We start from the raw sequence: 17,007 nt of genomic DNA on the forward strand, positions 1-17,007 counted from the left end.
AATGAGAGTAAAAATGAAGGGCGTACTCCAAGCTTGTTATGTAGATCAGTTATTGTGCTTTTTTTTATCAACTAACATTTGTTAGACAAAGTTTTAATTGACTGAATTTATTTAAGAAAAGCACAAGTTTCAGCTGTGGGTCATACTCCATTACACTTTTAGAACCAGCTGAGGGCCGATTCAAAATAGACACGGGCCGCATTTGGCCCCCGGGCCGTAGCATGGACACCTGCTGTATGTGATGAACTTCCATTCTTGCAAGGATAATAAATACATGTATCCTGTTTTGAAACTCAAGCCGATTACGAGAGATTATTCTAATAGGACCATTCCATCCACTTGAGGTTGAACTATTTTTAAAACTATTTATTTATAGCTATCACTGTTGTCTGTCTTAAAGTGGACCGCCCCTTTATTCTTATTCAATTTTAACCAAAAGAAATTCTCAAAAGTGTGTGTGTGTGTGTGTGTGTGTGTGTGTGTGTGTGTGTGTGTGTGTGTGTGTGTGACGAAAAATGTGGATGCAATAACCAAGAAAATGTATAAGATGAATAGAGTAGCAAAAACATATACTTAAGTGCTTTTATTTACAGCCCAAAAATAAACATTTATACAGCTCTCAGAAAATGTTAACCAGTACCTCTCTGCTCTACAGCCACCTTCAGACTCCCCCAAATCACTTTTGGCCAGAGGCTTATATGCTTTAAGCCCCTCCCATAGGCCAATCAACTATTTATCAAATGAGTGAGTGTTATTCTACACATAAATAACTACAAATGTATCTAAAAATAATCAAACACTATTAATCAAATTAGTCATCACATGCTTCTACTTCTGACCACTTAAGCGTAGGTTGACCGACTTCTACAGGTCAGAAACTGTGTGGACGGCAGTCAGCGAACTTGGCAAACAATGGGTACTCGCCATGGCTACCTGTCAGGGACGGATTATGAGTCCGTGGGCCCCTGGGCCCAAACGACGAGACAAGGCCCCCCCCCCACCAACACACACACGCCGCATCTGCACACAACCCAACTCCGCACTCACGCACAAATCAGCAGCGGTACAAAGGTTGCGCTAAAAATACATTTTAATTCATGAAACATCACTGTTGAACAAATCACTCACACAGAAGTTATGATCTGAAACGTAGGCTACATGTTTGTGTGAAGCAGCCTAAAAATGGTTAAATATCCTCCTGGGACCCAGCCCATAGACTTGTGTCCTCTATAGTGGACATTTAGTTAATGTGAATAATTCTTTATTTTTTTGAGCTACTCTATGAATACCCGTTGTCTTCTAAAGAGGACATCCTGGGCTTTCCATTGATATACAACATCATTGGTTTGGTGGCAGGGAACCACCGCTTTCTTCCTCTTCAAAATGGCTGCCATAGGCACAGCCACATTTTATGGAAAGAGGAAAGGTAAGTCAAATTTCATCTATTTGTTGTAATTTTTCAAATGACATTGACACATTTTTTTGTTTATGAACATGTCAGGAATCATATTTACAACTTTATTTGTACTTACTTTGTTTTAGATTTTAAATAATAACTATTTTATGAATGTCCATTAAAATGGACACCAGGACTAAATGTATCAAATTTAACGCTACATTGTTGTAGGGACCAGAACTGAAGCAGAGAGAATTTTATTCAAGATAGTTGAGGGAGGCTCTGATTTGGAGCTCTCTGATGATGAGAAGGATGAGGACCAGGACCCTGTGCTGGAAGACGGAGCAAAAGGGGAAGAGGAGGAGGAGGAAGATGATGATGAACAAGATGCAGGGAGATCAGACAGTGAGGGCAAAGAGGCAGAGACAGACAGTGACAGGGAGGAAAGGCGTCCTCTGTGGACCAGGAATACTGTGTATGTTTGTTTCATTTCTTAGTCAGTATGTTATTCCATACTGAGGGTTAAATAAATGTTGTTACTGTAGTACAGCAATTCCTAGCACACAGAAACTAGTTGAGCTCTTCAGAGTCAGAGCGTTTGCGCTTTTGCTTAAATTCGTGTAACAGATTGTTCTTCACTGTTTTTGCTCCAAACATTACCTTAATTTCTATTCCTGTTATTGTAATGTAATTGTACTGTAATGTAATTTCTATTATTTTTATTTTAGATTCACACCTGTGCTACCAGTGCCTCCTGAATATCAAGACGATCCAAGACAGCGTGCTGATTGGAGCCCATTCCAGTACTTTTCTCAGTATATCGATCACAAAACCTTTGTAGATTTGGCACAGTTCACTAACCAAAGAGAGCTACAATCCAGAGGAGTGTCCCTCAATACCACTCCACAAGAAATTAAAACCTTCTTTGGGATGTCAGTTCATATGGCCTGCCTTGGCTATCCCAGAATCAAGATGTTTTGGGCCAAAAAAACGAAAGTGCCCATAATAAGCCAAAAAATTACAAGGGATCGGTTCTTCAAGCTTAGAGGCTCCTTAAAGCTTGTTGATGACCTGGCAGTAAACGAGGAAATGAAAAAGGAAGACATTCTGTGGAAAGTCAGGCCTTTACTTGAACGTGTGAGGCAAGGATGTCTCAGCCTTCCAAGACCGCAGATTGTCTGCATTGATGAACAGATCATCCCGTTCACTGGTCGGTGCCCAGTAAGGCAATTCGTTCCAGGTAAACCTAACCCTACTGGGTTGAAAGTGTTCGTCCTTGCATCTCCGAATGGCCTGATGCTTGACTTCGAAGTGTTTCAGGGCAAGAACACATTCCAAAACCAAGCACAGGGCGTAGGGTCTGCGTCAGTGCTGCGCATGGCTGAGACCGTTCCACCAGGGAGCCACTTGTACTTTGACCGGTACTTTACAACGATCAAGCTCCTTGATACTTTGCTGAAAAAGAGCCTTCCAGCTACAGGGACCATAATGATGAACCGAGTGCCCAAAGAGTGCAAGTTTCCAGGAGACAGTGTGATGAAGAAACAGGGAAGAGGAACAATGGTGTCATTGGTCAGGAAGAATCCTGAGTTGTCTGTCACAAAATGGTTCGACAACAAAGCCGTAACCATGGCGTCCACAATCCACGGAAGAGAGCCTGAGGATATCTGCACCAGATGGTGCAAAAAAGAAAAAAAACATGTTCAGGTGAAAAGACCAGCAGTGATCAAGCAGTACAACGACAACATGGGTGGTGTAGACCTATGTGACCGCATGCTGAGCTTTTACCGCATGTCCAACAGGACCAAGAAGTGGACAACGCGTGTGATCGCTCACTTCTTTGATGTTGCCATCACAAACTCCTGGATCCAGTACAAGTCTGACAGCAATGCACTCAAACGTCCAGTGAAGAACACAGAGCAGTACTTGGATTTTAAATTGCACCTGGCTGAGGAGTTGTTGGATAGTCCAGAACTTGATGGGGACAGTGAAGACAGTGAAGATGGTGAAGACTACGAACCACCAACCAAAGTGAGAATCCAACAACCAGAGCCATCTGTGCGAAAAGTAGGAGCTGTGCATATGCCAGAAATGATGGATATCAAACACGCAGAGAGGTGCAGAAACAAGGGCTGCAAAGGGAAGACGTACATGAGGTGTACAAAATGCAAAATGTTTCTGTGCATCACAAAGAAGAGGAATTGTTTCTTGAAGTATCATCGTTGAAAAGAAAGGAAAATGCAAGAAAACAAAAGGAGTTTCAAATTAGCCTAAACAAACATGTTCAGAAGGAATTTCAAATTACAGTACACTTGTTCTTTGTGTAACAATATTGTTCATTTTCATGTTAAAGCTTATATTATTTTTTCATCATTTTTTACACAAAAATAGTCCTATTGTCCTCCACAGTGGACATACTGTAAAATTTAAATAAAAACAAAATTTGAAAATTTTTTAATTGTAAGTTGTTTCTTTCACCCCCAATAGTTAGAAAATCACAATAAAAAAGAAATTGGAAGACACTTTTTTTCCTCGGTTCCCAGGAGGATAGGCTATCATTAAACGCATCTCTTCCGGACTTTGCGCTGCGCGAATTCATTGACCACGTCATTAAAGTCCAATGACTTGGTCAGCTCACTCTCGATGGCCATCAGAGAAAGCCAGGAGAGGCGTTCTTGTTTCATCTTCGTCCTTAATTCATTTTTTATCCGACCCAGGAGAGAGAATGGTCGCTCACCTTCGCAGTTGGTTACAGGCAGTGTGAGGAATAACCGAAGCGCAACATACACGTTCGGAAACATAGACTCAAGGGCATAATCCAAAATTCAGTCCTTTTGGGCTTGTGTCATCCCCAGCCTTGATGAATGACCTCAGTTGGATTACTTCATCGCCTAAAAATTCATCCATATCAGATGGGTAGGCATATGCCAGAACATTGGCCTTCTGCATCACTGAGGCATCCAATTCAGTCTTTTCAAAGAAAAGCGCACTGAACAAGTCATACAAGTCCCTGTATGCCTCCAGACGGTGTCTGAGGCTCTGTGTGAGTGTGTCCATGGCAACATTGAAAGTCTCTATTTGAAATGTGCGTTTTCCCCCGAGCTCAATGCCCTCTCCTGCTGTTTCGTCAGCAAAGGCCTTGTGTCTCTTTCGACGACAAATGTCATGCTTGTACACCTGGCTGACACCAGGCACACTCAATACGGCCCTCTCAAATTTGTTAAAAAGATCCCTCTGTGCAGCAACGGAATCACGTAGTGATTCCAGTGCTCTGACAGCACACTCAAGTGAGACATCGCTGCGCTGCAAAATAGCGCTAGTTGCATGGAATCGTGACAATATTGTATCCCAAAACGTGGCCATGAACGCAATCTCCAATGTCTCAAACTGCTTACAGAGTGAACGTGCTTCTGAACGTGTCTCCCTTTTTTCATCTGTGGAAAAAAGCTTTACCTTTTCGTGCAACTGCTGGTAATTTTGCCACAATGCCTTTGTTGACTCCATTCGGCAGCTCCAGTGTGTGCTAGAGAGGGATTTCAAAGTAAGCTCTATGCAGGGGCGTGGCCACGTGGTGGCCAGGGGGGGCCACGGCCACCATTGGTCAGAGTATGGCCACCCTGCCGGCCCCCCCAACCTCACGGCACGAAAAAAAAAAAAAAAATACAACAAACCCTCATGAACAGAAATGGTATAAAGCTGAAATAAATGCATTAGTATTTTTTTTTTATCAAGTCGTTTTATATTGTCATTCGTCACTTCTGCTACAAGCCCCATATTCGCAACATGTTGGGCCACGCCCCCTCCAACGTGCCTGCATTCTGACAGCGCTTCAGTGGAGAGACTAGCACTGGAGACGAATGCGCTGGATATACCACTGTAACTAACAGGTGAGTAAGTTGGCAGGCCCGTAGCCAGGGGGGATCGAAGGGTTCGTTCGATCCCCCTCCCGCACTCGACCCCCCCCCCCCCCCCTCCCCCCATACACAGACACGCCCCTCAAGATATGTGGGCTATTCAATGAATGAATTGTTCATCTCCGGTGAATATACATGATTCAAATCTAAATTTACAATATCAAAATCCAGACTAATCAGTGCCGCTGCTAGCCATTTTGGTGCCCTAAGCATAATTCCTTCATGATGCCCTCCCCCCCCCCCAATAAAAAAACATTATGAGTTGTGATGAGTGAGTGGGGAGGGGAGGGGAGAGGGGGGCACCATCGGTACCTTTGAGTAGTATGCCTAAAAAGTGCCTCATATTTCTATAGTCTACTGAAATAATTTCGGCCTTATAATTATTATGACGATTTTTCATTAGGCTATTTTTGGTGGTGCCCCCTCGACACTTGGTGCCCTACGCACAGCGCGTAATGCGCGTTATGGGAGCGGCGGCACTGAGACTAATAAAAAAGAAAAGTAGACTCAGAGAAGTGACGAGTAAGAAAAATGGTTAATATTTCTGTTTACACATTTTGTTCAGACTGTTTTACACCAATCCAGTCGGTGGCGGCAATGCCCCCATTTCTGTTGGTAGCTAGCCTAATCGCCTATTACATAGGAACAAAGAAGAATCAGAAGAATAGCGAAAATGGGTAAAAAAGAAGACAAGGAACGTAAACGAAAGAAGTCGGCGGCAACATTGTCCCAAAACATTGGTGACTTATTCCAGAAAAGGACCAAAATCGGTAAGCTGCTGAGTGCAGGGCTTCTATTTCTTTACTACTTAGCTGCTAGACCTAGCTGCATCTGAACACTCACTGACCTAGGCTACTTGTCAGTGGTTGCCTAGCTCCATTAGGCTATATGCTAGCCCCATCCCTCGCCGAACACAGAAAATACCACTGTCAATTTTGTAGGAAACATAGCGAACGTAACAGTAACTATTTTCGGGATTGTTAAAAGTGTATTGCTTGGCGTGTTAACGTGACTTCGGTGTTTCAATGTCTCCCCCCCTCCATCTCGTTATGCTTGTGCTCTGCAAGTGCCACATAGCTGACAGTTCCCCCCGTCTGTTTTAGACTAGTGTCTGTCTCCTGAGTCTACTGTCTTGACGCAGAGTGTTACCATTTTGTGCTCGAGGCTTCAGATGTCTATGACAGAACTTATTATGTGCAGTTTCGACCTCGGTCTCTATTGGTGCCTCTCCACCTTTTCCTGAAAGTGAAACGGATTTTATGAGGGGTTCCCCCCACACTAAAGCCAAATTATTTTATGCCCATTAGTTGATTTTTAAGAAATGTAAGTGACAATAACATTCAGTAACTCACTTTGCAATGCTGATGATCAAGCTAGGCTGTATTTTACTGTCACCATGCCTGTTGCTCCAGCTAGGCTGTATTTTACTGTCACCATGCCTGTTGCTCCTAAGGCCATAGTAAATAAAATACAGTATAGAGGTGTAAAAAAAAAAGGGGGTTAAACATGGATAGGGTGTATGTGAGTCAATCAGTGTAGTTTCCCTGCACCTGATGTTTGTGTTTCAGGTGCAGATGTTTGTTGTCAGACGTTTGTTGTGTGTGCTTTTTGTTAAAACCGTTTTATGACAAATGCAATATATCTGCTTGATGAAATTACCCAAACCCTCACAATTCTATGTGCACAATAGAAAATAAAATAATTCAGAGAATAAAATTATTATTATGTCTGGTTTGAAATACTCTAAAATTGACTTAAATGTCTTTCTTTTGCTGTATTTATTTAGTGAGTCAGCATGTGGAGGGTGAGCTACCAGCAGCTAGTAGTAGCAGCAATGAAACAGCCTTGCCAGGTAACAGTGCAGTGGAAGAGCAGAGAGATGCAGCAGCTCCTGAAGTGGCTGAGGATGTGAGAGTGAGACAGGCAGCAGAATGTGAGGTAGCCCAGCCGAGCTCTGTACTTGACAGTGACCTTGGCTTCTTCATAGATGCAACCAAATCTATTGAGGAAATAGCACAGGCTGTGTGTCAGATGTCTGATGGCCAAAAGTACAATTTGGTGAAAAACCACGTCAGACCTTCGAAACATTTCATTTTCCCAACTACATTTATTGGTGGGTGCAACAGGGCATTCAGGTATGATTGGTTTGAGGAGCATGGATGGTGGCTGGTTTACAGCATGAAACTCGATGGCGCTTTCTGCATATGCTGTGCTCTCTTTCTCAATGCCACAGAGAGGAAACAGTCAACTTCACTGATAAATGCGCCCTTCAGTAAATGGCATAAGAAAACGAAGATAATTGGAAGCCACCAATCGAAAGCAAACCATTTAGTGGCATTTGAAAGAGCAAAACTGTTTCGACAGTCACATGAAAACCCCAATACCCGGATATCAGTCCGTATGGACAGTGCAAAGGAGACCAACATCAAAGAGAACAGGCACATTCTCAAGTGCGTTGCAGAGGCTGTTCTCTACTGTGGCCGTCAATGCATTGCACTGAGAGGATCAGCTGAGCAGCAGCATTGTAGTGGCAATCCTGGGAATTTCTTGGCCCTATTGAAACTGCTTTCAAATCACGATGAAAAGCTGAAGCAGCATTTGGAGAAACCAAAGCTAAAAAATGCCACATATCTATCACCTCAAAGCCAAAATGAAATGATTGATGTAATAGGGAAGCACATGATTCAGGCCAAGATCGTGGAAGAGGTCAGGCATGCTCAGATGTACACAGTCCTAGCTGATGAGGTCACATCCCATAATGAAGAGCTGATGCCAATGTGTGTTCGCTTCGTGGACAAAGACTTAAATATCAGAGAGGAGTTGCTTGAGATTTGTACTTTGCCACGGATCACAGGTCGCCACATTGCAAGCGCGATCAAAGATGTGCTGAGTCATCTAAGCATAGAGATTGCTGACTGTCGAGGCCAGGGGTACGATGGCGCCAGCAATATGAGCAGCGAAAATGTTGGCGTTCAAGCTTTGATAAAAAAGGATGCGCCTAAGGCAGTTTATATGCACTGCAATGGGCATTGCTTGAACCTTGTCATTGCACGCTCTTGTGCTCTTCCAGTTGTGCGCAACATGATTGATAAGATGAAGTACATCGTCATGTTCTTCACCTGCAGCCCGAAGAGGGAACACCTTCTCAAGGAGGTTGTAGATAAGGAGGCACATTCTACCGGAAAGCGGAAGCCCCTGATTGACCTCAGCCGCACAAGATGGGCAGCACGGCATGATGCCTACAGTCACTTCTACAGTGCCTTTGTCTTCATTATTAAGGCTCTGGAAGTCATGGCACAGGGTCTCCATACAGAGGAGTACAGTGAAGATGTCACCAGTGGATGGGAGGGCAAGTACAAAGCAGAGGCCTATGGTCTCTTGAGTGGGCTACAAAACTTTGGATTCATCCTCACATTCCTCACCGTATACCAAGTTTTATCCCACCTGGCGGGCATCACGGTGAAACTGCAAAGCACCTCACTCGACATCATCGAGGCATTTAGCATGGTTGATGAGGTGAAGTCTGTCTACAAGGAGCTCCGCGAGACCATCGACGACGACTTCAATCAAATCTACGAACAAGCAGTTAGGATGGCTGCTCAGGTCAACGTGGAACCAACCCAGCCGAGAGCAGCTGGAAGGCAGAAACACAGGGAAAATGTACCCGCTGAAGGAGTGAAGGAGTACTATCTCCGGAACATGACGATACCCTTCTTAGACCATGTCATTTCAGAGTTTGAGTCCAGATTTAGTCCCCTCTCTGTGACCGCATCAAGGCTCATGGGCCTAATTCCATCTGTCCAGTGCAACTCAGATGTAACGGTGGACATCTCTGAAGCAGTCGCTCTGTACCAAGATGACTTGCCATCACCAGAGGTCATTGACCAGGAGCTGAAACGGTGGAAGTTGAAGTGGCAGGTCAAAGCATTACACCAAAGACCAAGCTCATGTGCCTCAGCTATCAAAGAGTGTGATGAGATGATGTATCCGAACATCTTCAAACTCCTGAAAATTGCATGCACCTTGCCAGTGACCTCCTGCGAATGTGAGAGGTCTGCCAGTGTTCTCCGGAGACTCAACACATTCATGCGGAGCAGCATGGGAGAGGACCGCATGTCATCCTTGGCTCTCATCCATACCCACTACGACATGGCTCTGGATCTGGATGAAGCTGTCGATCTATACTCAAAAATGCACCCAAGACGATTGGAGCTGATGAGCGTTCTGATGCAATAGAAGCCATAGAAGAAGAAGAGGGAGACATGGGGGGTGGGTCATTTCACGTGAAATCAGACACTTTGGGGCCCAACCGACACAGATTTTAATCAAACTTTGTGTGCCTTCTTAGTGGTAAGGTAGAACCCCAGAACTGCATTTGCATGAATCTGGCACTAATATAAGGGAGAAATGGACTAAGAATGTTTTAAGTAAGAGGGTAGGGCACTACACATTCAACCTTGATTATGTCAATTTAAATTACAAAGAGATGGTTTTGATGCTGTTTGAAAGCTCTTTTCTGGAACACTTCAATTTATATCATTATTAATTCATGTTTAAGTTTTAATGACCATACCGATAGTGTACTTCATGAAGTAATTCTTATCTATTTATGTCAACAGTGGAGAGATAGACAATAAAGGACAGCAACAACAGACAGACAGAACAACAACAGAGACAGACAATGGAGGGCAGCAACAGACAGGCAATGGAAGAAAGCAACAGACAACTGAGGTGAGCAACAGAGACAGACAATCACAGATGTAGGAAGTTTGAGTAACACTTACATTTATATCAAATTCTTCATTCTTGTTAAAGTTTTAATGACTATAGAGATAGCTCAATTGAAGCAATTCATGTCCATTTATGTTAACAGTGGGGAGCAACAGACAAAAAATGAAGGACAGCAACAACAGACTCACAACAAACTTGACGATGAATAAAATATGTCTAAATTAAAAGATTTGAAGTGTGCTGGTGTATTTAGGGGGCATTGGAGTAGGGAGCCAAATGAAGTCCACTTTCGGGGGGAAAAGATCCCCCCCCACCACAATGCTGGCTACGGGCCTGAAGTTGGTGATACTTGAAAGGATCATTGAAATGATAAGATCATTTAGTTATCTTCACACTCAATTAAATGTGTAATGATGTCTCGACATTAAGGATTTGTGGCAGAGTGAGTTGAGTAAGGCTGCTGTTGTTATTTTTGCAAACTTGTAAAATGATCTATGGCTAGCGAGCTATCGCTAGCTAGTTAGCTTAAGTCCATTCCCAGGTGTCACTAAGTCATAGATAACGCACTGTCGCTAGTTTACACTTGAAATGGAATAAAAGCAATCTAAAGTTAATGTTGTGTAAAACTTTTCTTTAAAAAGGACACAATGAAAAGGATAAGTGCCTCAGGGGGAGACAGAAAAATCAGCGCTTTTTTTGCCAGCACCAGAGACCAGCAAGCTAGCACGACAGAGAATGTTGCAGACAGAGAAAGGGAAACAGAAGGAGCTAGTTGCAAAGCATGACAAGTACAGAAAGGGAAGCAAGTGGCAGTGAATATTCAGCAGACAAGTTGACAGAGACAGAGCAGGAGGAGGAGACTGATACTAGGAGAAGAGAATTTAATTACAAAGTCTGCCCTCCAGGTGAGTGGTTATCAGTAGCTGAATAATGGGACATGTTCGGTCGGGTTATGGCAAACAACAATAATTTAAAGGCTGGCCATATAATAAACATGTATTTATTAAATCTGTAAAATGTTAATGATTGCATGTTTAGTCTTAAAAAACAACTAAAGAACAACATGTAATTGGAAGTGGATAGCATTTATGTTAAAAGCTGATATTAATGGGATTCTTTGGTGTTTTACAGACATTTCCAAGTCCAGGGGTGAAGCTCCAGCTCAACCTAAAGTTAATTTCCCCAAGACACTCCAGGGAGACAGAAGCAGGAGCTTCAAGGGTGAGTGGTATGAAGTTCACCCCTGGTTGGAGTACTCAATATGTGAAGACTCCACCTTTTGCTTTGCCTGCAGGCATTTCAGCTTACCTGGCCATGAGTCTACGTTTAATTCAGGTTCCGGTTTCAAAAACTGGAAGAAAGCTACCTATACAGACGGAGGGTATGCTGCACATAGTAGATCTGAGCATCACAAGAATGCCATGCTAGCATGGAAAGAATACCAAATTGCAGAAAAAAATCAGGGATCTCTAATGGGGCAATTAAATAAAGAGTACAACAAAACTGTTGAAGAGAACAGGGGGTACATCAAAACTCTTGCTGAAGTGGTTCTTCATTGTGCAACCGAGAACATTGCTCTGCGAGGGCATCGTGAATCTGAGGCCTCAAGCAGGAAAGGGAACTTTTTGGGTATGTTGAATATCATAGCAAACCATGACGACAAGATTTTGAAAAAGATGGATGGTCCCAGGAATGCTAAATATACAAGTCCTGACATACAAAATGAGATTTTGTCATGCTTAGCAGAGATGGTGCGCACATCAATAATCAAAGAAGTCAAGGAAAGTGGTGCTTTTAGCATACTTGTGGATGAGACTAAAGACAAAAAAAAAATGGAACAAATGTCTTTTGTTTTGAGATACTATTACAATGGTGAAATCCTTGAAAGTTTTCTGGAATTCGAGGTAGCAGAGAAGCTAGATGCGGAGAGCTTGACAATAAAAATAATTCACCTCTTGTCCAAATATGGTCTAGAATATAAGACTAACCTTGTTGGGCAGTCTTATGACGGGGCTGCAGTCATGAGTGGCAAGCACAGTGGTGTGCAGGCCCGAATTAAGGAAGTAGCGAAGCTGGCTTTCTACGTTCACTGTAATGCGCATTGCCTTAATCTGGTGCTGGTGGACACTGTGAGAGGGATCCCAGAGGCTGATTGCTTCTTTTCCTTATTAAAACAGCTGTACGTCTACATGTCTGGATCGGCAGTGCATCCCAAATGGTTACAGGTGCAACAGGAGATGTATGCAGGTGCACCCAGAGAGTTGCAAATGTTGAGTGACACACGGTGGGCCTCCAGATATTATGCTTGCCGTAATTTGTGGGATAGGTTGCCAGCAGTTGTGAAAGTTCTTGAGGAACTGGGTGATGAGAACAGTGGCGAGAGGTCAGTAGGTGCCAGAGGCCTTTTGCCTCAGATTGATTTCCAGTTCATTGTGTTTCTTGCCATATTTAAGAAACTTCTGGGAGATGCAAAATTACTGTCAGACATGCTCCAGTCTTCCTCTCTTGATTTGGCCAAAGCAGTGGATCTTGTGGAGGCACTTATTAGTACTTTTGAATCTTACAGGAGTGAGCAGCAGGTGTTTGGTGATTTGTGGGACACTGTTTTGGAGCTTGCAAAGCAATGTGATGTCTCTGTAGACACTGCTCCAAAACGTAAGAGAACACTAAGTTCAAAGCTACAGGGATACCATGTTCTGTCTACTGTGGGCAGACAAGAAACAGGCGATGGCAAAGATTATTACAGGACAGGAATCTTTAATCTGGTATTGGACCGGATGCTCATTGAGCTCAGGAACAGATTCTCCAATCAGAATTGTGACATAATGCGTGGAATACAAGCTTTAAATCCAAGTAGCAGAAGCTTCTGTGACAAAGATAGCCTTTTTGCATTTGCCAAATTGTATGGGTGTGACCTTGTGGACCTTGAGCATGAGCTCTACCAAATTAAAAGAGTTTTAGATCGTAAGATAAAGCAAGGGATGCAGAGACCACCTACAATTGTAGAGCTGGCAGCTTTTATTGAACCATACCAGGATGTCTTTGATGTTTTCTCCAGGCTTTGTAAAATTGCATTGGCAATACCTGTCAGCACAGCTGCTTGTGAACGCAGTTTTTCCTGCTTGAAGCTTGTCAAAACACACCTGAGAACTACAATGGGAGAGGATAGGCTGAGTGATCTAGGGGTGTTGAGCATAGAACACAGGAGGGCAGCGTCTTTAAATTTAGATGAGTTTGTTGATCGATTTGCTAGAAATCATCACAACCGAAGAATACAGCTGCTGTAAACTAACAGCTAAGTAACCAGCATCTGTCTGTTATACCTGCCAATTCTGCATCATTAACAGCCCCAACATTCTTTTGTTTTTCCTAAAGTGTATTATGTGACATGGGTATTGCAATGTTAGTACATGTCTGTTCTATTTAGACTTATCTGGTCAGCTTCCCAGACAGACACTCTCAGATATGTTCTCAAGAATTACAAAAAAGACAATTGTCAAATTATTTACATGGATCTACCTACACTCACTCACTCACTCACTCACTCACTCACTCACTCACTCACTCACTCACTCACACACACACACACACACACACACACACACACACACACACACACACACACACACACACACACACACACACACACACACACACACTGTTTGTAGTGAAACAGTTCAATGTACATGTTCTCACACACACACATACACACACACACACACACACACACACACACACACACACACACACACACACACACACACACACACACACACACACACACACACACACACACACAATTCAATGTACATTTTACACATTGTTGATATTTGTTTTTCTTTATGTTTTATGGGACATGTGTGTGTGTGACGTTTATTTTTTACTCTTTATATATACATATGTTTATTATCGCAAATAAAATGAATATTGCACTTAAAAGGCTACAGTTTACTTTAATAAATGATCGCCTAAAATGACAATTCATATCGTGTCTTTCTGTCATTTGCACTAAAAGCTTCCCCTTCTCATGTTAAAGTCCTGAACCCCCTCACATAATCATGACACATCGCACTCGCACATTATCTAAGCACCCATTCCAATAACATGGGATTATCAGTAACAGTAAGACATCATTAGTGTCCATAAGAAGGTTCAATCCATTGTTTATGGCTAGATGAGCTGTTAGAAAAACTGCTGCTCTGAGTGATGCAGTGCGTGAGTTTTAAAATAGTAGTTTTTGACAATCAAGTGCCACCCCAAATAAAAGACTGGCCAGAGCTGGCCCCCCCAGAAATAATGTCCTGGCTACGCCCCTGGCTCTATGCGAGCGTTAGAATCTCCGAATACTTTGCCCCAGCGATGCGTGGAGGCAGGCGAATTTGTACAGAGACTGCAAAAAATCAAAATAATTGCCAACTGCATCGCTACAGCCACTGGCGTAAAGTATACCCCCGCAGCCCCCGCGAGGCGGGGGGGCCCCGGCCCCCCTCATATGAGAACGGGCCCCCTACCTCTATACCCCAAAGCGGCCGCCGACAGCATGTTAGATTTCTACTAGAGCGGCCGCGGCCGGCCGCAATTTTGAAAGACACTACATGAAATAATACTGCGCCAGTGGATACATGAACAACTTACTTTTATTTTGAAACCCGGAAATTGGGTGTGTTGTCATTGACTTTTCTGAAGTATTTCTTAGCTAAACCTCGCTACTGACTGTGACTGATCGCCTGAAGATTACAGTGTTTCAGATGCCGTCGTGGCTAGCAATCAGAGCAGACACATCTCTTCTCACAGGATGAGACCGTATTTTTGTGCACCAATGATGACAAATCATCACGTTTGTATGGCAGTGATGTAAGAAAAGTCTAAATAAAAAATACCTATTCAAAATAGTAATATTAGTATCCTCCTGTTTGCTCTGACTAGCTAAAGTCTTCGTATGTCGCAGAAGTGTTGGTTTATAACTAGCACAGCCTCATCGTTCTCTAAATTGGTAAGACATCGCCAGATCAACGACATTTGAATGGATTGTAAACCCATGGCACTTTTATGTTCAGAGATATGTAACATTTAATTATTGGTCTGTATGGGACGTTCAAAAAAGCTAATTTTCGCGTTACCGCTTATGGAAATGTCTGTCACTTCGTGACTTTCGCAACCTCCAAAGCAAGCTCCCGCGTCTGTGGGTGAAAGCTATTTTGTGCACAAGTAACAACGATGGTAATCAGATGTGTTTTCTGTTTATGAAAGTCTGAAGAAACGTATTTTAAAATGTTTTATCGTTCGTCATCTCACTTTTCATGCCTAGTTTGCCAGCAAACTTGCTAGCTTGTCTTGTATTTACTTGTCTTAGACTGAGGTAATATTAGTCTGATGAGTTCGAGGTTGATACTAGCTAGCTATTGAATGCATCAGCCTCATCGCTTACTAAACTGATCATATTTAGATAAATGTATAGATAAACATGTATAGTTAAAAAAAACTGTGAAAATGAGTCACTGTTTCATTCTCACTTCTAATTATTCTTCGTTTGTGTCTACTAGTACAAGTTATTCAAATACTCTCCATTCTTTTTTTTTTAGCTGTAAGCTCATTGTAAAAGCAGTAGCTGTGTTGTATACAGCTTTCCCGGGCCGCTAGGGGGGGCCCGTGTTCGTCTCCCGATATGATTCAATGCACGAAATATGCGATCTAATATTACGCGCCATTTCACCGCAGAAATGAAGCGCACCAGAGAAAAAAGTGGTGCTCAAAAGCGACAAAACAAAAAGAAAAGAGATGAATTTACATCCACACTGCCCAAAATTTCATCTGTTTTTGGGAGAGTGCAGCCTAACTCTCCACTTCAGGATGCACAATCAGGTAGGGTCGTGGAAAAAAAAAACTAGCGCAGTTACAGTAAAACGAGGCAGTGGCCTGAGGCAGCCTCTAGCCTCCACTAGCCTCCATGCAAGCTAAGCATCAAAGTTACGTTTTGTATTGAAAAGAAGTAAATAACATGTGACAATTAAACAAAGAGAAAAAAATACTTAAGTAAAACGTCTAATTGTTTCTCTCATTTAAAACGCAAGGGAATTGGATTTTCATCCATCCGTCCAGAAATGTCTTAAGCTAACATGTAGGCCCCTACAGCTCCCTCGTAGGCGTCTGTGTTAAAAACTTGCGGAGAATTTGTGACATGGCCGTGAGAACCCAAAATAAGTTCTGAAATGCAATCGGACTCTTCAAAGGGTTAGCAGCAGACGAGGAGGGAGGGATCGCTGCGCATCAGACAGACGCTGAAATCACAGGCGCATGCCCTTCTGCATCGGATGAGGAAGATGCCGTGCATCGGGTGGCTGCTGATGGCAGAGATAGGCATACCGCAGGTGAGGCTCTGGCTGTGCCGTTGACTCTTCTTCATAAAGACAAAGCATCAAAGTTGTTGTTTTTTATTATTGAAAAGCAGTAAATAGCCTGTGGCAATTAAATAAAGAGCCTGAAAAGACGCTGAAATCACAGGTGCATCGGATGAGGGAGGAGATGCCGTGCATCAGATGGCTGCTGATGACAGAGATGCGTGTACCGCAGCCGCAGGTGAGGAAGATGTCTCTGGATGTGCCGTTGACTCTTCTTCAACTGAGGGAGAGACCATTACGGGGCCTGAAGAAGAAATCCGGGACAGCGAGAATGTTGGGAGTGGGACTTCTTCTGATCTTGAATGCGCTGTTGATAGGCCTTCTGATCCTTACCCTAGTGACAGGGCTAATTTCCCTGTTGACATCTCTGACAGTGATGTTAAGAGATCGATTATAAAGCAGGGGCCATGCAAATACGAAGGCCCCTATCCGAGGGATGCTAGAGGCAGGTGCTTTTCTAAAGAGTACTATAACCGTGTGTCCAAGAAAGGTACACAGATATCACGCAAATGGTTGTGTTACTCTCCTAAAATGGATCGTGTGTATTGCCAGTGTTGTTGGTTGTTTG

General features: G+C 43.1%; 2 protein-coding genes across 5 annotated transcripts; both read left to right on the forward strand.

The window, feature by feature from the left end:
- The first annotated feature begins 1,197 nt into the window (after window positions 1–1,197).
- On the forward strand, window positions 1,198–3,796 carry LOC134883249 (piggyBac transposable element-derived protein 3-like). Its single transcript, XM_063911539.1, has 2 exons — window positions 1,198–1,426; window positions 2,125–3,796. Exon 2 carries the CDS (start codon window positions 2,327–2,329, stop codon window positions 3,620–3,622), a length of 1,296 nt encoding a protein of 431 aa, XP_063767609.1. The 5' UTR covers window positions 1,198–1,426; window positions 2,125–2,326; the 3' UTR covers window positions 3,623–3,796.
- Window positions 3,797–5,916: 2,120 nt separating this feature from the next.
- On the forward strand, window positions 5,917–10,374 carry LOC134883209 (52 kDa repressor of the inhibitor of the protein kinase-like). Of its 4 annotated transcripts, XR_010168247.1 has the most exons (3): window positions 6,424–9,579; window positions 9,930–10,041; window positions 10,184–10,374. XR_010168247.1 is itself a non-coding variant. In XM_063911477.1 (2 exons), the coding sequence occupies exon 1, from the start codon at window positions 7,069–7,071 to the stop codon at window positions 9,544–9,546; it is 2,478 nt and encodes an 825-aa protein (XP_063767547.1). In that variant the 5' UTR covers window positions 6,424–7,068; the 3' UTR covers window positions 9,547–9,579; window positions 9,930–10,374. The 4 variants fall into 4 exon arrangements, 1 of the variants encoding a protein (XP_063767547.1); XR_010168248.1 differs by lacking the exon at window positions 6,424–9,579 and adding an exon at window positions 5,917–6,080 and having other exon boundaries at window positions 9,930–10,374; XR_010168246.1 differs by having other exon boundaries at window positions 6,424–10,041.
- The last annotated feature ends 6,633 nt before the right edge of the window (window positions 10,375–17,007 follow it).

Source organism: Eleginops maclovinus, chromosome 20, assembly GCF_036324505.1.
Source record: "Eleginops maclovinus isolate JMC-PN-2008 ecotype Puerto Natales chromosome 20, JC_Emac_rtc_rv5, whole genome shotgun sequence".
Taxonomy (NCBI): domain Eukaryota; kingdom Metazoa; phylum Chordata; class Actinopteri; order Perciformes; family Eleginopidae; genus Eleginops; species Eleginops maclovinus.